At 50.2% G+C, this 17,716-nt stretch overlaps 7 protein-coding genes across 7 annotated transcripts; 4 read left to right on the plus strand and 3 right to left on the minus strand.

The window, feature by feature from the left end:
• Positions 1–86: 86 nt before the first annotated feature.
• Positions 87–1,601, plus strand: ASPVEDRAFT_152959 (protein GET4; the record flags this gene model as incomplete). The annotated part of the gene is made up of 4 exons (XM_040808332.1): positions 87–384; positions 479–735; positions 810–962; positions 1,015–1,601. The coding sequence occupies exons 1-4, from the start codon at positions 341–343 to the stop codon at positions 1,599–1,601; spliced, it is 1,041 nt and encodes a 346-aa protein (XP_040670382.1). The 5' UTR covers positions 87–340.
• Positions 1,602–1,687: 86 nt separating this feature from the next.
• On the minus strand, positions 1,688–2,342 carry ASPVEDRAFT_86006 (uncharacterized protein; the record flags this gene model as incomplete). Its single annotated transcript, XM_040817768.1, has 3 exons — positions 1,688–1,785; positions 1,848–1,916; positions 1,988–2,342. 3 exons carry the CDS (start codon positions 2,340–2,342, stop codon positions 1,688–1,690), a joined length of 522 nt encoding a protein of 173 aa, XP_040670383.1.
• Positions 2,343–2,542: 200 nt separating this feature from the next.
• On the plus strand, positions 2,543–4,107 carry ASPVEDRAFT_804405 (replication factor C subunit 4). The gene is made up of 5 exons (XM_040816863.1): positions 2,543–2,830; positions 2,882–3,102; positions 3,159–3,258; positions 3,308–3,730; positions 3,782–4,107. The coding sequence occupies exons 1-5, from the start codon at positions 2,742–2,744 to the stop codon at positions 4,005–4,007; spliced, it is 1,059 nt and encodes a 352-aa protein (XP_040670384.1). The 5' UTR covers positions 2,543–2,741; the 3' UTR covers positions 4,008–4,107.
• Positions 4,108–4,233: 126 nt separating this feature from the next.
• ASPVEDRAFT_86008 (polysaccharide deacetylase family protein) lies at positions 4,234–5,340 on the minus strand (the record flags this gene model as incomplete). Its single annotated transcript, XM_040817769.1, has 4 exons — positions 4,234–4,369; positions 4,428–4,531; positions 4,586–5,166; positions 5,235–5,340. The coding sequence occupies 4 exons, from the start codon at positions 5,338–5,340 to the stop codon at positions 4,234–4,236; spliced, it is 927 nt and encodes a 308-aa protein (XP_040670385.1).
• Positions 5,341–5,902: 562 nt separating this feature from the next.
• Positions 5,903–10,397, minus strand: ASPVEDRAFT_54757 (uncharacterized protein; the record flags this gene model as incomplete). Its single annotated transcript, XM_040814973.1, has 7 exons — positions 5,903–6,790; positions 6,845–7,039; positions 7,093–7,365; positions 7,421–7,442; positions 7,508–7,761; positions 8,590–9,338; positions 9,395–10,397. The coding sequence occupies 7 exons, from the start codon at positions 10,395–10,397 to the stop codon at positions 5,903–5,905; spliced, it is 3,384 nt and encodes a 1,127-aa protein (XP_040670386.1).
• A 327-nt stretch (positions 10,398–10,724) lies between these two features.
• Positions 10,725–12,066, plus strand: ASPVEDRAFT_44155 (cytochrome b5 reductase family protein). The gene has a single exon (XM_040812988.1). It carries the CDS (start codon positions 10,779–10,781, stop codon positions 11,931–11,933), a length of 1,155 nt encoding a protein of 384 aa, XP_040670387.1. The 5' UTR covers positions 10,725–10,778; the 3' UTR covers positions 11,934–12,066.
• Positions 12,067–12,254: 188 nt separating this feature from the next.
• lysF (homoaconitase LysF) lies at positions 12,255–14,703 on the plus strand (the record flags this gene model as incomplete). Its single annotated transcript, XM_040807308.1, has 3 exons — positions 12,255–12,555; positions 12,618–14,169; positions 14,220–14,703. 3 exons carry the CDS (start codon positions 12,255–12,257, stop codon positions 14,701–14,703), a joined length of 2,337 nt encoding a protein of 778 aa, XP_040670388.1.
• Positions 14,704–17,716: the final 3,013 nt, after the last annotated feature.

Here is a 17,716-nt window from a genome sequence, read left to right on the forward strand (position 1 = left end):
AATCAAATAAAGGAGAGCGTGTCACCCGGAGCAGCCTTTTTTTAGCGCATATGTAACCAAGGGGTTGAACGGGAGAGGCTCCTCGGTGTTTGTATTAATCTTAGCGGGCTAGGAAGATCCGCATCATGCAGTCCGTCGTCCCTCCAAAGTCCAGCCTGCGTCCCCACCAAAAAGCTGTCCTGCGCAACAACTTTCTCCTGCTCAAGAACCATTTCTGCCGCACTGCAACCGATTTTCTACCTTCCTACCTTTCAAGTTTTCTATCTTTCATTCGCTGTCTACACCATAACAAAGTTTCCCACACAGACTCGATTGCCGCTGCGGTGGTCGCTAAAACACAATGACCTCACGAATCGACAAGACGATTGCTCGACAACGAGAGAAGTAAGATCCCTCCCTCTGCCTATGGCCTTGGTATACTGCCATAGGGGACATGTTTATTCAGAGGAGCTAACTTGCGTCCGTTCTTTCTCTCCAGGATTGCCTCCGGAGCATACTATGAGGCTCACCAACAATTACGAGTTATCGCTGCGCGGTACATTAAACAGAGCAACTATGATGCGGCGGCGGAGATATTGGCTGGTGGAGCCACTGCTCTCCTCCGAGCTGGTTCGCAGCAGGGGGCTTCGGCTAGTGGAGGAGATCTAGCGATCATGCTTGTGCTCGAGGTATATGTCAAGGCAGGCTGGGGTCTTGTGGGGGGCGACGACGACGTGGAAGGCCGCGTTCGTAAGAGTGAGTTGGATGGCATTTTATTCCGCTACTTCTATCGTTCAAAACATCCACGACTAATAACCTATGGTCTGTAGAGCGCCTGATCGAACTCCTACGTGAATTCCCGTCGGAGGAGCCTACCAGGAAAAGGTTTATTCAGGAATCAATTGGTTGGAGCGGACGGTTTGGGCCGGTGGAACGAGGGGACCCGGAACTACACCATGCTGCTGGAATTGTGTACGCGGAAGGTATGGCTGCAATCTGACAAAGGTGCATGGCAATATCTAACAACCAATTCAGACCAGGAGCCCTATGAGGCCGAAAAGCATCTTGCTTTGGGTACTTCCGAATCGGCTGAGACACTGGCGAAACTCGAGTATGAGTGGTACACCAACGACGAGCCGCATACGGCGGGTATTTACGCTGCACGCGCTGTAATCCCATTCCTCTTGATCGGCAACCTGCGCAGTGCCAACAAAGCGTTCTTGATATTCACATCTCGTCTCGGCTCAGCGAACCCGAACCTTGGCGTGCAAGAAGTCAGCAGTGCGAGTTCGGACGCTCGAGTTTACCCAGCTCTCCCGTTGCTGAACTTCCTCAATTTGCTGCTGCTGTCGATTCAGCGAGGCACTGCAGATTTGTTCAAGCAGCTAACTGCGCACTATGCTACGCAAATTAGAGAGGCCGGCGTCTTTGATGATGCACTCGCCCAAATCGGGGAGCAATATTTCGCGATCAACATTCCTAGACAAGGAAATCCGTTATTGGATATGATGGGGAGCATGCTGTTTGGCGGGGGCGGCCAGGATGGCGGTAGAAGACCAACACAGGGAAGGAATCAGCCGAGGAAGGTTGAAGCACCACCATCAAATATGGAACTTGATTAGATAGCGCCTGCCAAATTTATCGCAAAAGTAGTGATCCCATTTCGTGGCTTCGAATGCCGATATGTGCTGATAAGGATCGGTTGTCGCTATGCACGGCTATTAGTTTCAGCTTCGTACATCCAATTGTCCTCCTCCAATGTAGCCACTCTGTTTGCGAGACTCTGGTGAACGAGATTTAGAATTTCTGCCAGGGTCAGTTTCATGAACAGCGGTCTCATGAGAGAATTGCAGAGTAAGCAAACTCACCATGCGGTTCGCTGCTCATTTGTCTGTTTCGATTTCGGTACATCATTTCTACCAGGCCCGCTTCAATCTCTATACCCGCAGGGAGGGGAGTTAGTACATTAGGATAAGGGGCCATTTTAGAATATAAGAAGCCAACGCACTGCATTTCTCTCCGCCATTCATCTCACCTTGTCCTGTAGAACTAGCCGCTGTGGCGCCTGTGGGGTTTCCACCAGGGCCTCCTCCCGCCTCAATGCCTTCCATGTCGTCCCCGTCGTCACCCATGATAGGCGGCAACACAGGAATTTCTAGCTTGTAGCTTCCATTTTTGTCCTTTACCACAATCTCATTATCATCCATAGAGCCGACAGCCAGGGAAGAATTGGATTCAGGGGCATTCGGCTGTGCCACCTGGGAGGAAAGACCCGAAGGCCCGCTACTTGGACCGGACGTGGAGACTGGGCGCCTGCTGAGGTGGTTTTGGAAGAGGTTGCGGCGCACGGAGGTTGTTCCCATCGTGTTTGATATTTTCAAGAACGAACGATGGCATTAAAAATATAATTGTTGGTTAAGAATAGGTGCATGAGCTAGGGCGTCGATTTCGGTTCAATCGGTTGAAGGTATCGTCATCAGGATAATATGGCCATCCTAAAGCAGCCGAGAAAATGAGCAAGTCAGTATACCAGGCCTATTGATTAATAATGCCCCTTACCACTGCTTTTGAGACATTCACATTGCGGTATCTGGAGCATCAAACGATAGACCGTAGCCATGCAAACGAAGCAAACATGGGCCGTGGCCAAAAGCGGTAAAATAGCTACGCGTCGGGGCCGAATTTCGCGTCTCCCAACATCGTGACCTTTCTTCGCCAGCTTCGACCATACCAACACCATTGCAATAGCAAAAATTTCCACCATGGTTCAAGCTGAATCCTCAGCCAATGCTTCTCGCAATGCTCTAAAGGCCAATGTTTCTGGTGCACCTCCGGACTATGAACTGCCCTGGTACGCGGCTCAAAAGAAGGTGCGAGAGTTTCGGAATTAACCCTGCTTTAGGGTCGAAAAATACCGTCCAGTGTTTCTGGACGATGTTGTTGGTAACACAGAAACTGTTGAACGCTTAAAAATCATTGCCAAAGATGGAAATATGCCTCACGTTATCATATCGGGGATGCCTGGTATCGGAAAAACGACCTCAGTTCTCTGCCTGGCGCGACAGTTGCTGGGAGATGCCTACAAGGAGGCTGTTTTGGAGCTGAACGCTAGTGATGAAAGAGGTATACTCACATTCAATTGAGGAGACACTCAGAGTCTGATTGATTGAGCCTTCCAGGTATCGATGTCGTGCGGAATCGTATCAAAGGATTTGCGCAAAAAAAGGTCACACTACCCCCGGGCCGCCACAAGCTTGTTATACTGGATGAAGCAGATAGGTTTGTACCTGCCAATATGTTTGGGTTCCATGCTCATGAAATCCTTCAGCATGACTTCCGGTGCCCAGCAAGCACTGCGACGAACAATGGAAATCTACTCTTCTACGACACGATTCGCCTTTGCATGCAACCAGTCAAATAAAATTATTGAACCGCTCCAATCCCGATGTGCCATTCTCCGCTACGCTCGATTGACCGATGCACAGATAGTCAAGCGACTGAAGCAGGTTTGTGATGCGGAAAAGGTAGAACACACAGAGGATGGGCTTGCAGCGCTGGTATTCAGCGCCGAGGGTGATATGCGTCAGGCCCTAAACAACCTGCAGAGTACCTGGTCCGGGTTTGGCTTGGTCAGTGGGGATAACGTGTTCCGCGTTGTTGACAGCCCTCATCCAATCAAGGTCCAAGCAATGATTAAAGCCTGCTGGGAGGGGAAAATAGATGCTGCTTTGGAAACGCTGAATGAGCTATGGTACTCACCCCCATCCTACTCATAGGTTCGAGTTGTTAATGTTGCGAACAGGGATCTGGGGTACTCCTCCCACGACATTATAAGCACCATGTTCAAGGTGACGAAGACAATTCCAACCCTGTCTGAACATTCGAAATTAGAGTTCATCCGCGAGATTGGCTTTACGCATATGCGAATTTTGGACGGTGTGCAGTCACTTTTGCAGTTGAGCGGATGTGTCTCCAAACTCTGCAAAATAAACATGAAACCGGGGCTATTCGAGCCCCCAAAGTCATAAAGCGCGAGCTCGTTGATAGCCTAGCATACTCCCCGATGTTGGAGGAGTTGGACGAACAACGTTAATCTAATGAAGCAAATGTATATTCCCACTTATTAATCTTAAGACTATGAATAGTGCACTGAAGCCGTTTTTGTGCTTGCTCTTGATCTAGCCTATACTACAGCAACGGATAGGACGGAGAGCGAATGAACATCATATGTTTGTTAAATTAATTAGTTGTTGGCTATTTGGGCACCGACGCAGGAGAAGATGGCATCTTAGCACCGGCGGGAGGCCTGTTCTTGCTTTTGAAGTCATCACACATCTGCTCCATGGTCACCCACTCCACGCCTTCGTGTTTATTGATATGCTCGATAATCCTAACCTGTTAGTACCAGCGACGCATGCACCCAACATTCCCGGGAACAAAAGACTCACCTTTCATGCATGAGTAGAACATGCGGACGGCCAGAAACATCCGGATGGATAGTCATGGGAAATACGAACTCATCATACTCACGGTAGAAGTAATCGAAATGGTCCTGAGGAATCAGCTCCATCTTTCAACACAGCAAAGTGACGGTTTGAAAACCAACCTTCCAGATATCCTCAACATCTCTTGGATTCACCCAGCCGTGACTATTCGGTGCCTTTTTGATAAACATCATAGGCGGCAAATCATCGATGTACCAGTTTCCCGGGATTTCCACCAACCCAGTCTCATTTCCCCTCTCCAATGGTTTCATCCACGTCTCCGGCTTCTTGTTATAATCGATTTTCGTCCACTGATCCCCCGTCCGGAGCCAGTACATCTGACAGTCATGATGCAACATGGAATGGTCATATTCAATTCCGTAATCGAGCAGCAACTCCGTCATCTCTTGAGACGTTTCCCACCAGGGTGCAACAGTGCCGCGCGGAGGCTTTCCGCCGCAAAAGTCAGTTAGCATGCGATAGGTCTTGTCGAGAATGATCTTCTGTTGCTCAATTGTCATGTCCGTAGGATTTTCGTGACTGTAGCCATGTAGTCCGATCTCATGGCCTGCGTCTCGGACCATGGCACATTCCTCGGGGAATGTCTCGAGCGAATGGCCGGGGATAAACCAGGTCGCTTTGATATTGTATTTCTGGAAAAGTTTGAGGAGGCGTGGGGTGCCGACGTGTCCGGCAAAGAGACCTTTTTTTCTCCGTTAGATCAATTGATCCTAGCTAGCATGTAAGAGAGGGCGTTATGCTCGTTCATACCCCGACTAATATCACTGGCGCTGTCTTCGCCGCCATATGATCCCAACCAACCGGAGACAGCGTCGATATCCACGCCGTAGGAAACGAGGACTCGCTTCTTTCCCATGTTGCTCACTTTTTGTTGCTGATGGTAACAGTGTTGGGGAGAAGAAATTTGTACGACTTTCTGGGCTCCCTTGGACCTCTTATACTGCGCAAGAGTGGGGTGAGCTTGGTTGAAGCGTTAAGCAAGGATGCTTAATCAGTTACGCAATGGCAAGTGGCCTCGGGAGTACGGAATATAGGATCGGCCTTCAAGTCCTATAATTCGGCGTATGATCCGTGGCACTCGAAGCGCAGGTAACTTTTGGTGGAGTTGATGTTTCTCCGCAGCTCTCTGATCGCAGCCCCGTCATGAGGGGTCGTGCTCATCGCATCTTGACGTCTTGCTGAGTAAAGTGGCATTCGCTCAGGAATGCGCTCGGATACTTGGGAACATAGCAAGCTGGTTGGTCTATTCGCTACTGCTGATAAGGTACATTTTTGTCTACTCATCACTATATTGGTGTCGTTACCCCTCACGCCTCCAAATTACGTAGAAAGCGGCAGGGCTCCATCAACCCGCGCCAGGAGTGGGGATACACTCATAAATGGGGGACGAAAGGGCGCGTATGCTCAAGAACAGGTGGTTAGCTCCGCCAAATCTGCTCAATCACTGTAGCGGCACCCAGCACCCTCTCCTCGTCCAGCTTCCTCCCAATCACCTGCACGTTGACTGGATGCCCATCCATGATTTTCGCATCGTAGATGTCCCAGTTCCACTTATCAAGTTCATTCCTCGGTTGATAGTCCGATTGAATGACATCTTTCTCGGCCCTCACTTCGTCCACGGGGAAAGTGACAGCCGGATAGTCAAGGAGATTCCAGATCTTAGTATAGCCGACCCAGCGCACGCTCCTGTGAGGCACTGCGACATGTGGCAATGTCGGGCTGAGCAGGACATCAATGGATTTTCCCGACGGCGATCGAGCTGTATTCCATTTGTCGAGGTATCTTTTTTGCAGGTCCATTCTCTCTCGGTTGAGCTGCCAGTACTCGTAGACAGATATTGGCTTTCCTTTGTTCACGAGAGCTTCAACATGCGGTATAAAAGGCTCTCCACCAGAAGCAATATCGCGGCGCACATCCTCCCCTCCATCGACTGTATAGTAACGATCCATGAGGTTTATACAGTTTAGATGGTCAGATGTGTCCCAGGTGACGAGCTCGTGACCCTTTGCTTCGAGCTTGGCCTTAAGTTCTCGAATTGCTCGTTCGATCGGAGGGTGTACTCTGACCACGCCATCATCGAGGATCAGACCTATTACCAATGGCCGAGACTGTACGTCCTTGAAGACGGCCTCATTCCATGGAAGGGGTGGGCATCTTGGATCTAGCTCCCATGGGCGGGAATCAGCCACGAGGCGACTTATGTAGCATAGAGATTCGATATCACGAGCCATAGGGCCCACGGCCGAAGGGACATGTTCTTGTCCCTCCGTGGACACTGGAACTCCACGGTATGGGAGCCTGCCACTCTATCCTTCTGATTAGGTGACTTTGAAAGTGATGTAACGAGATAGTAAACGTACGCTAGGTTTGAACCCATACGATCCCATGATGCTCTGCGGGATTCGAACACTACCACCGATATCTGTTCCAAACCCTAAGATAGACCCGTGCAATGCAAGTAGAGTGGCTTCACCCCCTGTGGAACCACCAGGGGTGAGAGCAGGGTTTCGAGGGTTGACAGTTAGGCCCCAAAGAGGATTCTCCGTTTCAGCCCACTGAATGCTGTTAGTTATACCGCCGCCTGTCCAAATTTAGAGTAAAAACAGACCATAATGCTTTGCGGTAGATTGGTTTTAGCCAGAATAACAGCTCCCATTTTCCGCAACATCTCAACTAAGACTGCATCCTCCTGGGCAGGAGAAAACGACCGGCCAACATAGCCAATGGTGGAATCATAGCCTCTGACGTTGAATTGATCCTTGACTGTAACTGGCAGACCATGAAGCGGACCCTTCACCTGGCCTGTCTCTTTGAACTCCTTATCTAGTTCTCGGGCTTGTATCAAGGCATCTTCAAATAATACCTCGGTAATGCAGTTTGTCTGTAGTCGTGTTAATTGAGATTGCGGATAGCAGATTAGAGTTGCTTTGTCTTACAAGCTGATGAGCCACTGTAGCTCTAGAGAGAGAGTCAATACAAGCAACGTGAAATAAATAATGAAATAAATAACGTCGAGCGCCTACCTCTTTATGTACGCACGTGTAACTTGCTCGGCAGAAAAGTGTCCTCTTTGGAGCTGCTCTACTAGGTCGGGGATGCTGTGGATGTCTGTTATTTCTTGGACCAATGGGCCATCTTTGATGCAAGACCGATCTTGAACTGCATGAACTCGTGGTGGCCGGTTACTGATATCAGATACAATGTATGGGTTCAAAGCCTGGTCGCGAATAGCACGCTTCCTTGAGACAATCTGTTCCCATGGCTGAAGACTCCCCATCTTGTATCGAATGTCGAATAGGACGCAATGTGGGGTGGGTGAGAGAGTGGTATTTGAATTATTAAACACAAAACTCTAAGATCCTTATAACCATGTGCCCTATGACTGTTACATGGGCCGACAAGCGGCTGATCGGACTGACACGGCGACTAGGCGAATGTTGGAGTCACTTTTCCGGCAGCTGGCGTGGTTTCCGTCTAGAGTGGAGAAGCACAAGCTGAGGGGTACCAAGGCTTCATTCGTACCACCTGCATAGTAGTAGATAGGGTAGCTGGCTAGGTGCTGTGCGGACGTTGGTTAGCTGGGGGTTCGCCAAAAGTGGCGGTGGTGGACAATACCAAGGCATTACTATTACTGCACAAGGCTCTGATAAGATATAATCATTTTCATAGTCTTCGTATCTCCTGTAATCTGATTATTCATCCTTTGTATATAGTTATTAGTTGTTGGCTGGGATTAGCTACCGAGTACTCATTTAATCATCCTGTCCTTTTAACCGCGAGGCCCCAGTAGGGTTTCTATAATACAAATGCTGAAACAAGTATTCCCATCCAAAACCAGCATGCCGTGAGTTCGTCAGTAGAATAATAAAATAGAGAGATCCTGATCCTTTCATGCCCTAGAATGCGAGTTGATCTCAATGCATGAGACCCTTCACCAGAAAGAAATGTGATATAATTAAGAAACAATAGGCGGTGACCTGACATAAACTGAATGGGTTGAAACGAATATAGTAGTGAAATTAGTTCATGACCATCGTGATTGCCAGAATTTCCATCCCCGGAATGCCTTTTGGCCATCGCGTTTATAAATGCGCCAGAAATAAACAGGCACTCCGGCAATAATGAACGCTACTACAATCAGTGTTTGTAGTGGCTCGGAAATAACGGCGCGGCTGAGCAAGAAAAGGCTGACACAGCAGAAGATAATCGGGGTTGAGATCCAGGTCTTATACGGCCGTTCCAAGTGCGGCTCACGAACACGGAGCACGATTAAGCCTAGCACCGTGAGGAAGTAGAATGTATACCCTGCGACACCGTAGAAGGTAACAAGGGTGCTAAATTCCCCAACAACGATGTATAACAATGTGAGTACGCTATTCAGTGCCATAGCATTGATGGGCGTATATCCGATCCAGGTTCCGTTGCCGAAAAGACGAGACACGATTTTCTTCGCCCAGGACTGGTGCTGAAGCCTGTTCATAGCATTGGAAGAGGAGCCTTGAGTCCAAAGATTCCCGAAAAATGTAGGGAGATAACCTTCTTTACCGGCAGCGTATACTAGGCGTCCGCTGGTAAATATGGTCGCATTGAGAGCGCCGAAACAGCTCGCAGAAACGACTAGCGCGAATATCAAGGCTCCTATACTTCCAAATACCTTATCACCAAACTGAACCGCAATGGTATCACTGGCTTCGATCGTGGAATGAGGAAGAACCAGGCAGTAGGAGATGTTGGCGAGCAGATAACAGACGATGACCAGAGGCATTGCAGTATGGATCACTCGCGGAAGATCGCGATTAGGATTCTTGAATTCGCCCGTCACGTAATTTGTCTGCAGCTTGTTAGTGGGATGTCCTTGGGGATGTAATTGATGGAACATACGTTGTCCCAACCATCAAACGCCCAGAGACCTGCATATAGCGCCATCGCCCAGCCTGAAATATCCATGTTTGTGCCTTCAAACCAGCTCGTCTTCCATTCTTCATTCACCTTCCCTTTTGACGAAAGGCCTGTAGCTGCAACAATAATGCCAATGATGGTAACTCCAATCAATGCCACGAATTTGAAGAACATAAAAAGGTCGCCAATCCGAGCAGCGAGTCGGGTAGAGAGACAATTTAGACAAGTCACCACAAAAAGACCACCAAATGCCACACCCTTGTTTACCCATGGGTTGATCTGTTCAACCTCGGCACCCAATATTGCTCGAACAACATACTCGCCAAATATGATTGAGATTATGGCTGCGCTGCCAGGCTTAAGCACCAACACAGCGCACCAAGTGAAGAGAAATCCTGCCAGCTCTCCGAAGATCTTAGACAGATAAGCCTGAGCGCCGCCATTTAGAGGAATAGCACCCCCTAGTTCAGCATAACTGGCTGCTCCGGTCCAAGCCAGTAGACCAGCAACGAGCCACGCAATTAGGGCAGCTCCAGGAGATCCCGCATTGGCGTTTACTTGACTGGGAGATGAAAAAATGCCAGAGCCAATCACTAATCCCACCACCAGAGAGAGACCATTGATATATGTCAATGTCTTGTTTCTTTCCAACGAACCGTCGCCAACGCCGCTTTCTCCGTCAAGCGCAGACGGGGCTCCCAAGGGAGCGTAACCATCGGCGGTCTGGGATAACGGAAACAGATTCCTTCCAAAATCGAATGCAGAAGAGACAGAGTATGACCGACCAGATCGCGACTGGGAGGACTCGATATTTGCATATGGGTTGGAGTTAGAAAGGGGGTCTTCGTCTTCTAGTGATAGCTTGCGCGAGGACGAGATCCCCGAGGGGGAGGATGTGCGGGAGAGCTCGAGACCGGATTCAGGAGAGGAGGAGGCGAGCGAAGCGAGTTCCAGCGAGTCCCTGGCGCCATGATCGGACCGCAGTTCAGAAGCCGAGAAGGTTATTCGGGACATGGCTTCTTTGAGAGCTGTGTCAAGTGTCGAAAGAAGTTGTCGTTGCGGCGGTAGTTAATCAGAACAACGGCCGTGAAGATTCCATGCCAGTTAGAGGGGGGGGACAACCAAAGAAGTCTCTAGGGCCAGCCAAAAACAAACGGCTGATCCTAGAAGCACCAGAGCAGCATAAAACAAAGGAGTTTGAAATACAAGACTGAAGAAGGGCGACCGGCGAGACTTTCGTCGACTGGAGATCGAATAATAACGAGGAACATCAGTTGTACCCGATGAGGACTAGTGCGTGACCCTTGTACCTCAAAAAGAGCAACCAAGAACGAATCCCGTCCAAGATTGCGCCGCCGATAATTCTTGCTCCGACCCTCAACTCCTTTCCGTCCCATGAAGCCTAGAATCCGATTACGGGGCTTCCTCCTTTCTCAACATGCGCACTCTGTGGCCTTGCGGCCATTAGTTCGGTCGCAACGACGCCATGCCAGTTCCTCCTCGCCCGAACCTCCAACCTCTTCCTCCCAGCCTCGGTGGCTGCGACTGACCTTGATAACGGCCACCGCTGTCGGCATTGGTGCGTACCTTAGATGGACACAGGAATCTAGGTCTGGCTCGACCACTTTGAACCCCGCTAGCTTCACACCATACTATTTAGTATCCCGAGAACCCGTATCGTCAACCGGCAGCTTGTTTACACTTAAACCTCCAGGGCAAGATGGGAACAATCTCGAGGTATACAATGGTGCTTGGAAGACTGGGATCTGGAGTGTCATGTTCAAGCAGCCACAACTTCAAATAGGCAGAGACTATACACCTCTACCTTCAACGTCATCAGACGGGGACGATGGGTGCTTACGGTTTTTTATCCGTAAAGATCGCTTCGGCGAAGTCTCGCGATACTTGCATAGCCTTAAGATAGGCGCCGCGGTTGAAGTTCGAGGACCCCGAATCGAGTGCGAGATCCCATCGGATACGCAAACAGTACTCTTTATTGCTGGCGGGACGGGGATCGCACCGGCACTCCAAGCAGGCCATACCCTTCTTCGCCGCACTGATCAAACAAACAAGCCCCGGATACACATTCTCTGGGCAAATCGGCGGCTAGAAGACTGTACGGGTGGACTCAGTGACAATGTAGACACCGCTGCCAAAACACAAACGTCATGGTTTTCCCGAATCTTCAGATCATCAAAACCGGTTATCACGCCTGCTCCAAGTGACGTGCAAGACAAAACGAAAAGTTCTCTGATTGTTCGGGAACTTGAGGCTCTGAAGGCACAGTATCCTGAGCAATTTACTGTTGAGTACTTCGTCGATGAAGAAAACAGGTTCATTGGCAAGAAATCCATATTGGATTTTGCTCAGACGGCCACGTCTTCGTCCGAAGCACGCAAGCGTAATTTGATTCTCATCTCGGGACCAGAAGGATTCATCAGCTATATGGCTGGACCAAAGCTCTGGGCACAAGGTATGGAGCTGCAGGGTCCTCTTCAAGGAGTGATAAAAGAGCTTGGCCTCAAGGACTGGGCCGTGTGGAAGCTTTAATAGTTTCCGAATTGATATCCATGTATAGTACCAGACAGATATAATGCACCTTTAGACAATCATCTATCCCCAGAATCTACCCTATACAATATACAGGGCAATCGTACTGCTTGCGCGAGCTGAAGAAACAAGCTCCGATAACGGAGGTTGTTGGCACACGAACCTTTTTTTGCCGATCCCGGAGACCAATGATAATCACCGCCACTTGATTCGTCAGGAACAAAACCCAAGCAGGGGAGCCAAGGTCGAGAAAAAGAATTTAGACTCTCTCTCTTCTCCAGACTCCGCACTCCGCAAGCCTGGGTTTGGCGTACAGTTCTCATGCAGTCACGACTAGTATCATCAGGCGGCCTCGGCCGCCGCTGGACGGTGTTGCGATGTGCAATGTCAAAGAATTACCAGCGACGAACCTTCACATCCACCAGACGCCAATTCCAAGAGGTTTTCCAGTCGCAGCTCGAAGATCCCTCCTCCGCCGCACTCTTTTCTGCACTCCATTCCTCGAAAGCCGTGCCTCAGACCCTCACAGAAAAAATTGTTCAGAGGTACTCTGTCGGATTGCCGCAAGGCAAATTTGTCAAGGCTGGCGACTATGTCACAATCTCGCCGCACCGCTGTATGAGTACGTATATGACTCCATGTACCCTTGACCAAAGAATCCGTCCAGATAGCTGACTCTAGAAGCACACGACAACTCCTGGCCCGTGGCCTCCAAGTTCTTTTCCATTGGAGCATCTAATCTGCATGACCCGAACCAGATCGTTATGACCCTCGACCACGATGTCCAGAATAAGTCCGAGAAGAACCTGCAAAAGTACCGTCAAATTGAAGAGTTCGCTAGTCAACACGGCGTGCAATTCTACCCCGCTGGGAGAGGTATCGGTCATCAGATTATGATAGAAGAGGGGTTTGCCTGGCCCGGCACGCTGGCGGTCGCCTCGGATTCTCATAGCAATATGTATGGTGGCGTCGGATGCCTGGGGACTCCAATTGTGAGAACCGATGCCGCTAGTGTCTGGGCGACTGGCAAGACTTGGTGGCAGATACCCCCTGTCGCGAAGGTAACCTTTACAGGCGTTTTACCGGCTGGTGTCACTGGTAAGGACGTTATTGTCGCCCTTTGCGGATTGTTCAACAACGATGATGTCCTGAACCACGCTATTGAATTTACGGGATCCGAGGAGACCATGCGAGGCCTGTCTGTGGATACTCGGTTGACAATTGCTAACATGACGACTGAGTGGGGTGCTCTCTCTGGATTGTTCCCCATTGATGATGTTCTGAAAGGATGGCTGAGAGGCAAGGCTACAACCTCGGCTATGGGACTTGCGGATGGTCCTTTCAAAACCTTGGCTGCGGAACAATTCACCCACCCTCTTCTGGAACAGCTATTTGAGAACCCGATGACTGCGGACAAGGGCGCCAAATACGCCAAGGAGCTCTTCCTGGACCTCTCTACTCTTTCCCCTTATATTTCCGGGCCTAACTCAGTAAAGGTTGCGACCTCACTCAAGGAGCTTGAGGCGCAGGACATTAAGGTGAACAAGGCCTATCTCGTCTCTTGCACAAACTCGCGAGCTTCAGACATTTCTGCTGCTGCAAAGGTTTTCAAGGATGCTGCAGAGAAGAACGGTGGCAAGATTCCCAAGATTGCTGACGGTGTCAATTTCTATATTGCGGCTGCGTCGATCCCTGAGCAATTAGCTGCCGAGGAAGCTGGAGACTGGCAGGTATTACTAGAGGCCGGGGCCATTACGCTGCCTGCTGGGTGTGGGCCATGCATTGGTATGGGCCAGGGTCTACTGGAGCCTGGGGAGGTTGGTATCAGTGCTTCCAACCGTAACTTCAAGGGCCGCATGGGTAGTACCGACGCAAAAGCGTATCTTGGAAGCCCAGAGGTCGTCGCTGCAAGTGCCCTAAGCGGAAAGCTCAGCGGCCCTGGCTGGTACAAAGCCCCTGAAGGTTGGACTGAAGTGGTTCGGGGTGAAGGCGACGGCATCCGAGAGGAGGATCGCATGCTCACAGCCGAAGAGGCTTTGGAGAAGCTGATCGGCCAGATGGATGATCTCGTGGCCGACGGCGAGAAGCGTTTCGCTTCTGAGACCGAGACCCATGCCGCTGAAGAATCCGAGCAAGGCTTGACAGAGATCTACCCTGGTTTTCCCGAGAGCGTTTCCGGCGAGATCGTTTTCTGCGATCAGGACAACCTTTCCACCGATGGTGTCTACCCCGGAAAGTATGTATAGTACAAGCCCCTGTGAAGCATACTTTGCTAACTTCTTTTAGATACACCTATCAAGATGATGTGACCACCGAGACCATGGCCCGCGTCTGCATGGAGAACTACGATCCCAAATTCTCCGGCACCGCTAAAGAAGGAGATATTCTAGTCAGCGGCTTTAACTTCGGCTGCGGAAGCTCCCGAGAGCAAGCCGCTACTGCTATCCTAGCAAAGAAGATCCCGTTGGTTGTGTCTGGCAGCTTTGGGAATATCTTCTCGCGCAACAGTATCAACAATGCTCTGATGGGTCTCGAAGTTCCTCGACTGATCAGCCGCCTCCGTGAGGCGTTTGGCTCCGGCGACAAGGTTCTTACTCGTCGTACAGGTTGGACTTTAACCTGGGATGTGCGGAGAAGTCTCATCGAGGTTCAAGAAGGCGAAAATGGACCAAAGTGGACACACAAGGTTGGAGAATTACCTCCGAATGTCCAGGAGATTATTGCAAAGGGGGGTCTGGAGAAATGGGTCAAGAACGCTATCGGTGCATAGGGCCCGTGAGCCTATTCTTGACTAGTAAAGGCTTATTTCTGTTGTATTATACCCAAGGTGTTCCTTTGCTTTTATTTTTCAGAGGAAGTCAACTGCATTGGCGGATTGATTGACATAATCGGTGGCGTTGAGTGATGCGGCTATGCATTCAGCTGCTCATGCTTTACATTGCTAAATCTTCTAGAACGATTAAATAGTATGTTGAGTTTGTATATAAAAGCGAGTTGAACTAGTTTTGGAGTCCTGTCTATTCTCGTGCCTGCGCCGATGTTCTCTAGTTTTGCGATGGCCTCTCGCTAACGCCTGGCACAAACCTGTCTTGCGTCAAGCTCAGGTGCTAATTGTTTAGTTCTTCTGACTATGCACGGTCCTTCGCTGATGTGCCAATACTTTCCTTACACTTGCAAGTGTGTGGGGGCTGTGCAGATGCTCTCATCTCGTCTCTTCCCCTCAGCCTCGTTCATCCACCACTGATGCTTTTACTCTCCCCTCCTTCGCATTTATTCGTGTTGAAAGAGGTTAGCGATGTTAAGAGCCCCTTTCTTTTCTTTAATTAACCCATCAAACCGCCTCTCCCTTGCCCAGGTGTTCTCCTTCGCGACCGAGGATACCATGGTCTCTACGCGACCGCTCCAATCATGGATCCTGTCTCTGCATTCGGGTTGATTTCTGGAGCTCTCCAGGTTGGGCAAGTTATCACCGAAACCCTTGCTGGCCTGGCTAGTCTCCGTGAAAAATACCAACATGCCGACCTCACGATTGGTGCGCTCGAACAGCAAGTGAGAACAATCAGGGCTGCAATCACGCAATTGGAGGATTGGACAAGAGTCAGACTCCGTGAGTCCCCAGCAGAATACAAATCGAGCCTGGAAGTTTCGCTCGAGGGTTGCCAGATTGTCATGGACGCTCTTGCCGAAGAGGTCCGGGCTTTGACACAGGGTACCTCAGCGAATGACAATGGGATTGGATTTCGGCTTCGTATGAGAGTTGTATGGAGAGAAGATGTAATGAGAGGGCATCAGGAGCGACTTCAGTCTCAGGTGATTGCGCTGCAACTGCTAGTGCAAGCCTGTCAATGGTATGTTCCATTGATCACTTACTGCACATTTCTAGTACGGCGAAGGGAATTGACTAGAGATGTTATGGGTTCAGCCAATCTTTTGCAGAGGAAGTTGAACTCCTGCGTAAAACAGAAAACCGACGCATCATATGGAAAGTTGCCGATGACGCTGCGACGCTTCGCTCCTCGACCAGGTATGCAGGCTCTCGAGCCGGAACCTCTTCCAGCTTGAGCCAGCGTGAGTCAACGACGGGCAACACTGTCTTCGATTTTGATAGCACCCTGGCTTCCACTTTGGCATACCAACGTGTGCCACAACATCCACACCCGAGACCGGAAACGTCAATGATCACGAATAATGATAGCCAGAGCCAAACGACCGACGAGGGTTATGGCAGTGGAGCAACGACTAACGCAACAGTATCTCGGATGGGGAGTCTAGTGTTGCCTAACCACCCTTCAGGTGTAATTAGTCCAACGGTTAGTCACAGCAATAGTATGGCATTGAGCCCTACCACCAGAACTCCGACTTTAAACCTCGCACGGCGGACCAAGTCCGACTCGGCCAGGACCTCTTTGCACAATGGAAATTTAGGGTCGGCACGTGGAGCAATACAATCTGTGTTTCGGCGATTCAGTCAATCGAGCAAGAGATCAAAATCGTCCCCGCAGGCCCTGACGCGAAGCCCGACGGACGGGCAGGCACATACTCGGCGCCGCACACACGACAAAGATATCAACACCAGCATTGATCTGGGAGCCCCAGATGGAGCAAGTACTCCTCTCATTGTGAAAACAGCTCAGGCAAGCTCTTGGTCTGATGTCGAGAAACTGATCGAAAGGGGATGTGACTTGGAATCGAGGCACTTTCAAACCCGGCGAACCGCACTTCTTGTTGCAGCACATTGTGGAAATGAGGCAGTAGTGGACCTCTTAATCCGCAAGAACGCGCGCCTAGATGTGGTCGATAAGTCGGGGTCAACAGCCCTACACCTTGCAGCTTCGCGTGGCCACTGCAGGGTTCTCGAGCTACTCCTCCTTTCGATGGGTACAAACATTGAGGCACGGGACTCTAAAGGGCGAACGGCTCTCTGGACTGCGGCTGAAAGAGGTGAAGTAGAGGCCACAGAATTACTTCTCCTTTCCAACGTGAAGGTCAACACACGTGCGGATGCGCAGATGACTGCTCTCCACATAGCAGCCAAACAGGGAGATGACGCTATTGTTGAGCTGCTGGTCAACGGAGGTGCCGACCTAGAAGCCAGGGATGCTGCGATGATGACAGCTCTACACTATGCTTGTGAGGAAGGCCACGTTAGGGTAATAGAAACTCTCCTTGACAACAAAGTGAATATTGACATCCCTGGCTGCGACATGAAAACGCCGCTCATTTGCGCCGCTGCTGCGGGTGGTCTTTCAGCAATCAAGTTGCTTTTAAAGAAGAAGGCCTCTATTAGACGTGTTGATGATGCTGGTCTGACTGCGCTACATTGGGCTGCATATAATGGACATAGAGAAATTGTGGAGATACTCAGCAGTAGGAAAATCTCCCTGACCACTGTGGATTCGAAAAGCCGAACAGCGCTTCATTCGGCATGTATGAACTCGCAATTTGACGCCGTGGAGATTCTTCTTCGAAAGCATGTACCTCTAGAGGCAAAATGCCAGGCTGGACTCACGGCACTTCATTACGCATGCCTTGCTAATAGTGTCGAAATTTCAAGACTATTGCTCATGTCAAGTGCTGACATCGAGGCTCCGATAGAGGCACAACTCCATAGGCGCCCTGTGCATATTGCAGCTATCCAGGGCTCAATGGGGCTTCTAAACCTGCTCTGTGACAAAGGCGCCAACATGGAGGCTCGGGACTCTTTAGGATACCGAGCGCTTGGAGCAGCAAGCCGGGCCGGTCATGCTGCTGCTGTTCAAAACCTACTTAACCGTGGGTCACCA

This window comes from Aspergillus versicolor (genome assembly GCF_001890125.1).
Source record: "Aspergillus versicolor CBS 583.65 unplaced genomic scaffold ASPVEscaffold_8, whole genome shotgun sequence".
Lineage (NCBI taxonomy): Eukaryota > Fungi > Ascomycota > Eurotiomycetes > Eurotiales > Aspergillaceae > Aspergillus > Aspergillus versicolor.

What these genes read in the sequence shown, in the direction of transcription:
- ASPVEDRAFT_804405 (XM_040816863.1), top strand. Translation starts at nt 2,742, where the DNA reads ATGGTTCAAGCTGAATCCTCAGCCAATGCTTCTCGCAATGCTCTAAAG. An exon ending in CCGGACTATGAACTGCCCTG is followed by an intron (nt 2,831 to 2,881) that starts GTACGCGGCTCA and finishes ACCCTGCTTTAG; the next exon opens with GGTCGAAAAATACCGTCCAG. An exon ending in ATACTGGATGAAGCAGATAG is followed by an intron (nt 3,259 to 3,307) that starts GTTTGTACCTGC and finishes GAAATCCTTCAG; the next exon opens with CATGACTTCCGGTGCCCAGC.
- ASPVEDRAFT_44155 (XM_040812988.1), top strand. Translation starts at nt 10,779, where the DNA reads ATGAAGCCTAGAATCCGATTACGGGGCTTCCTCCTTTCTCAACATGCG.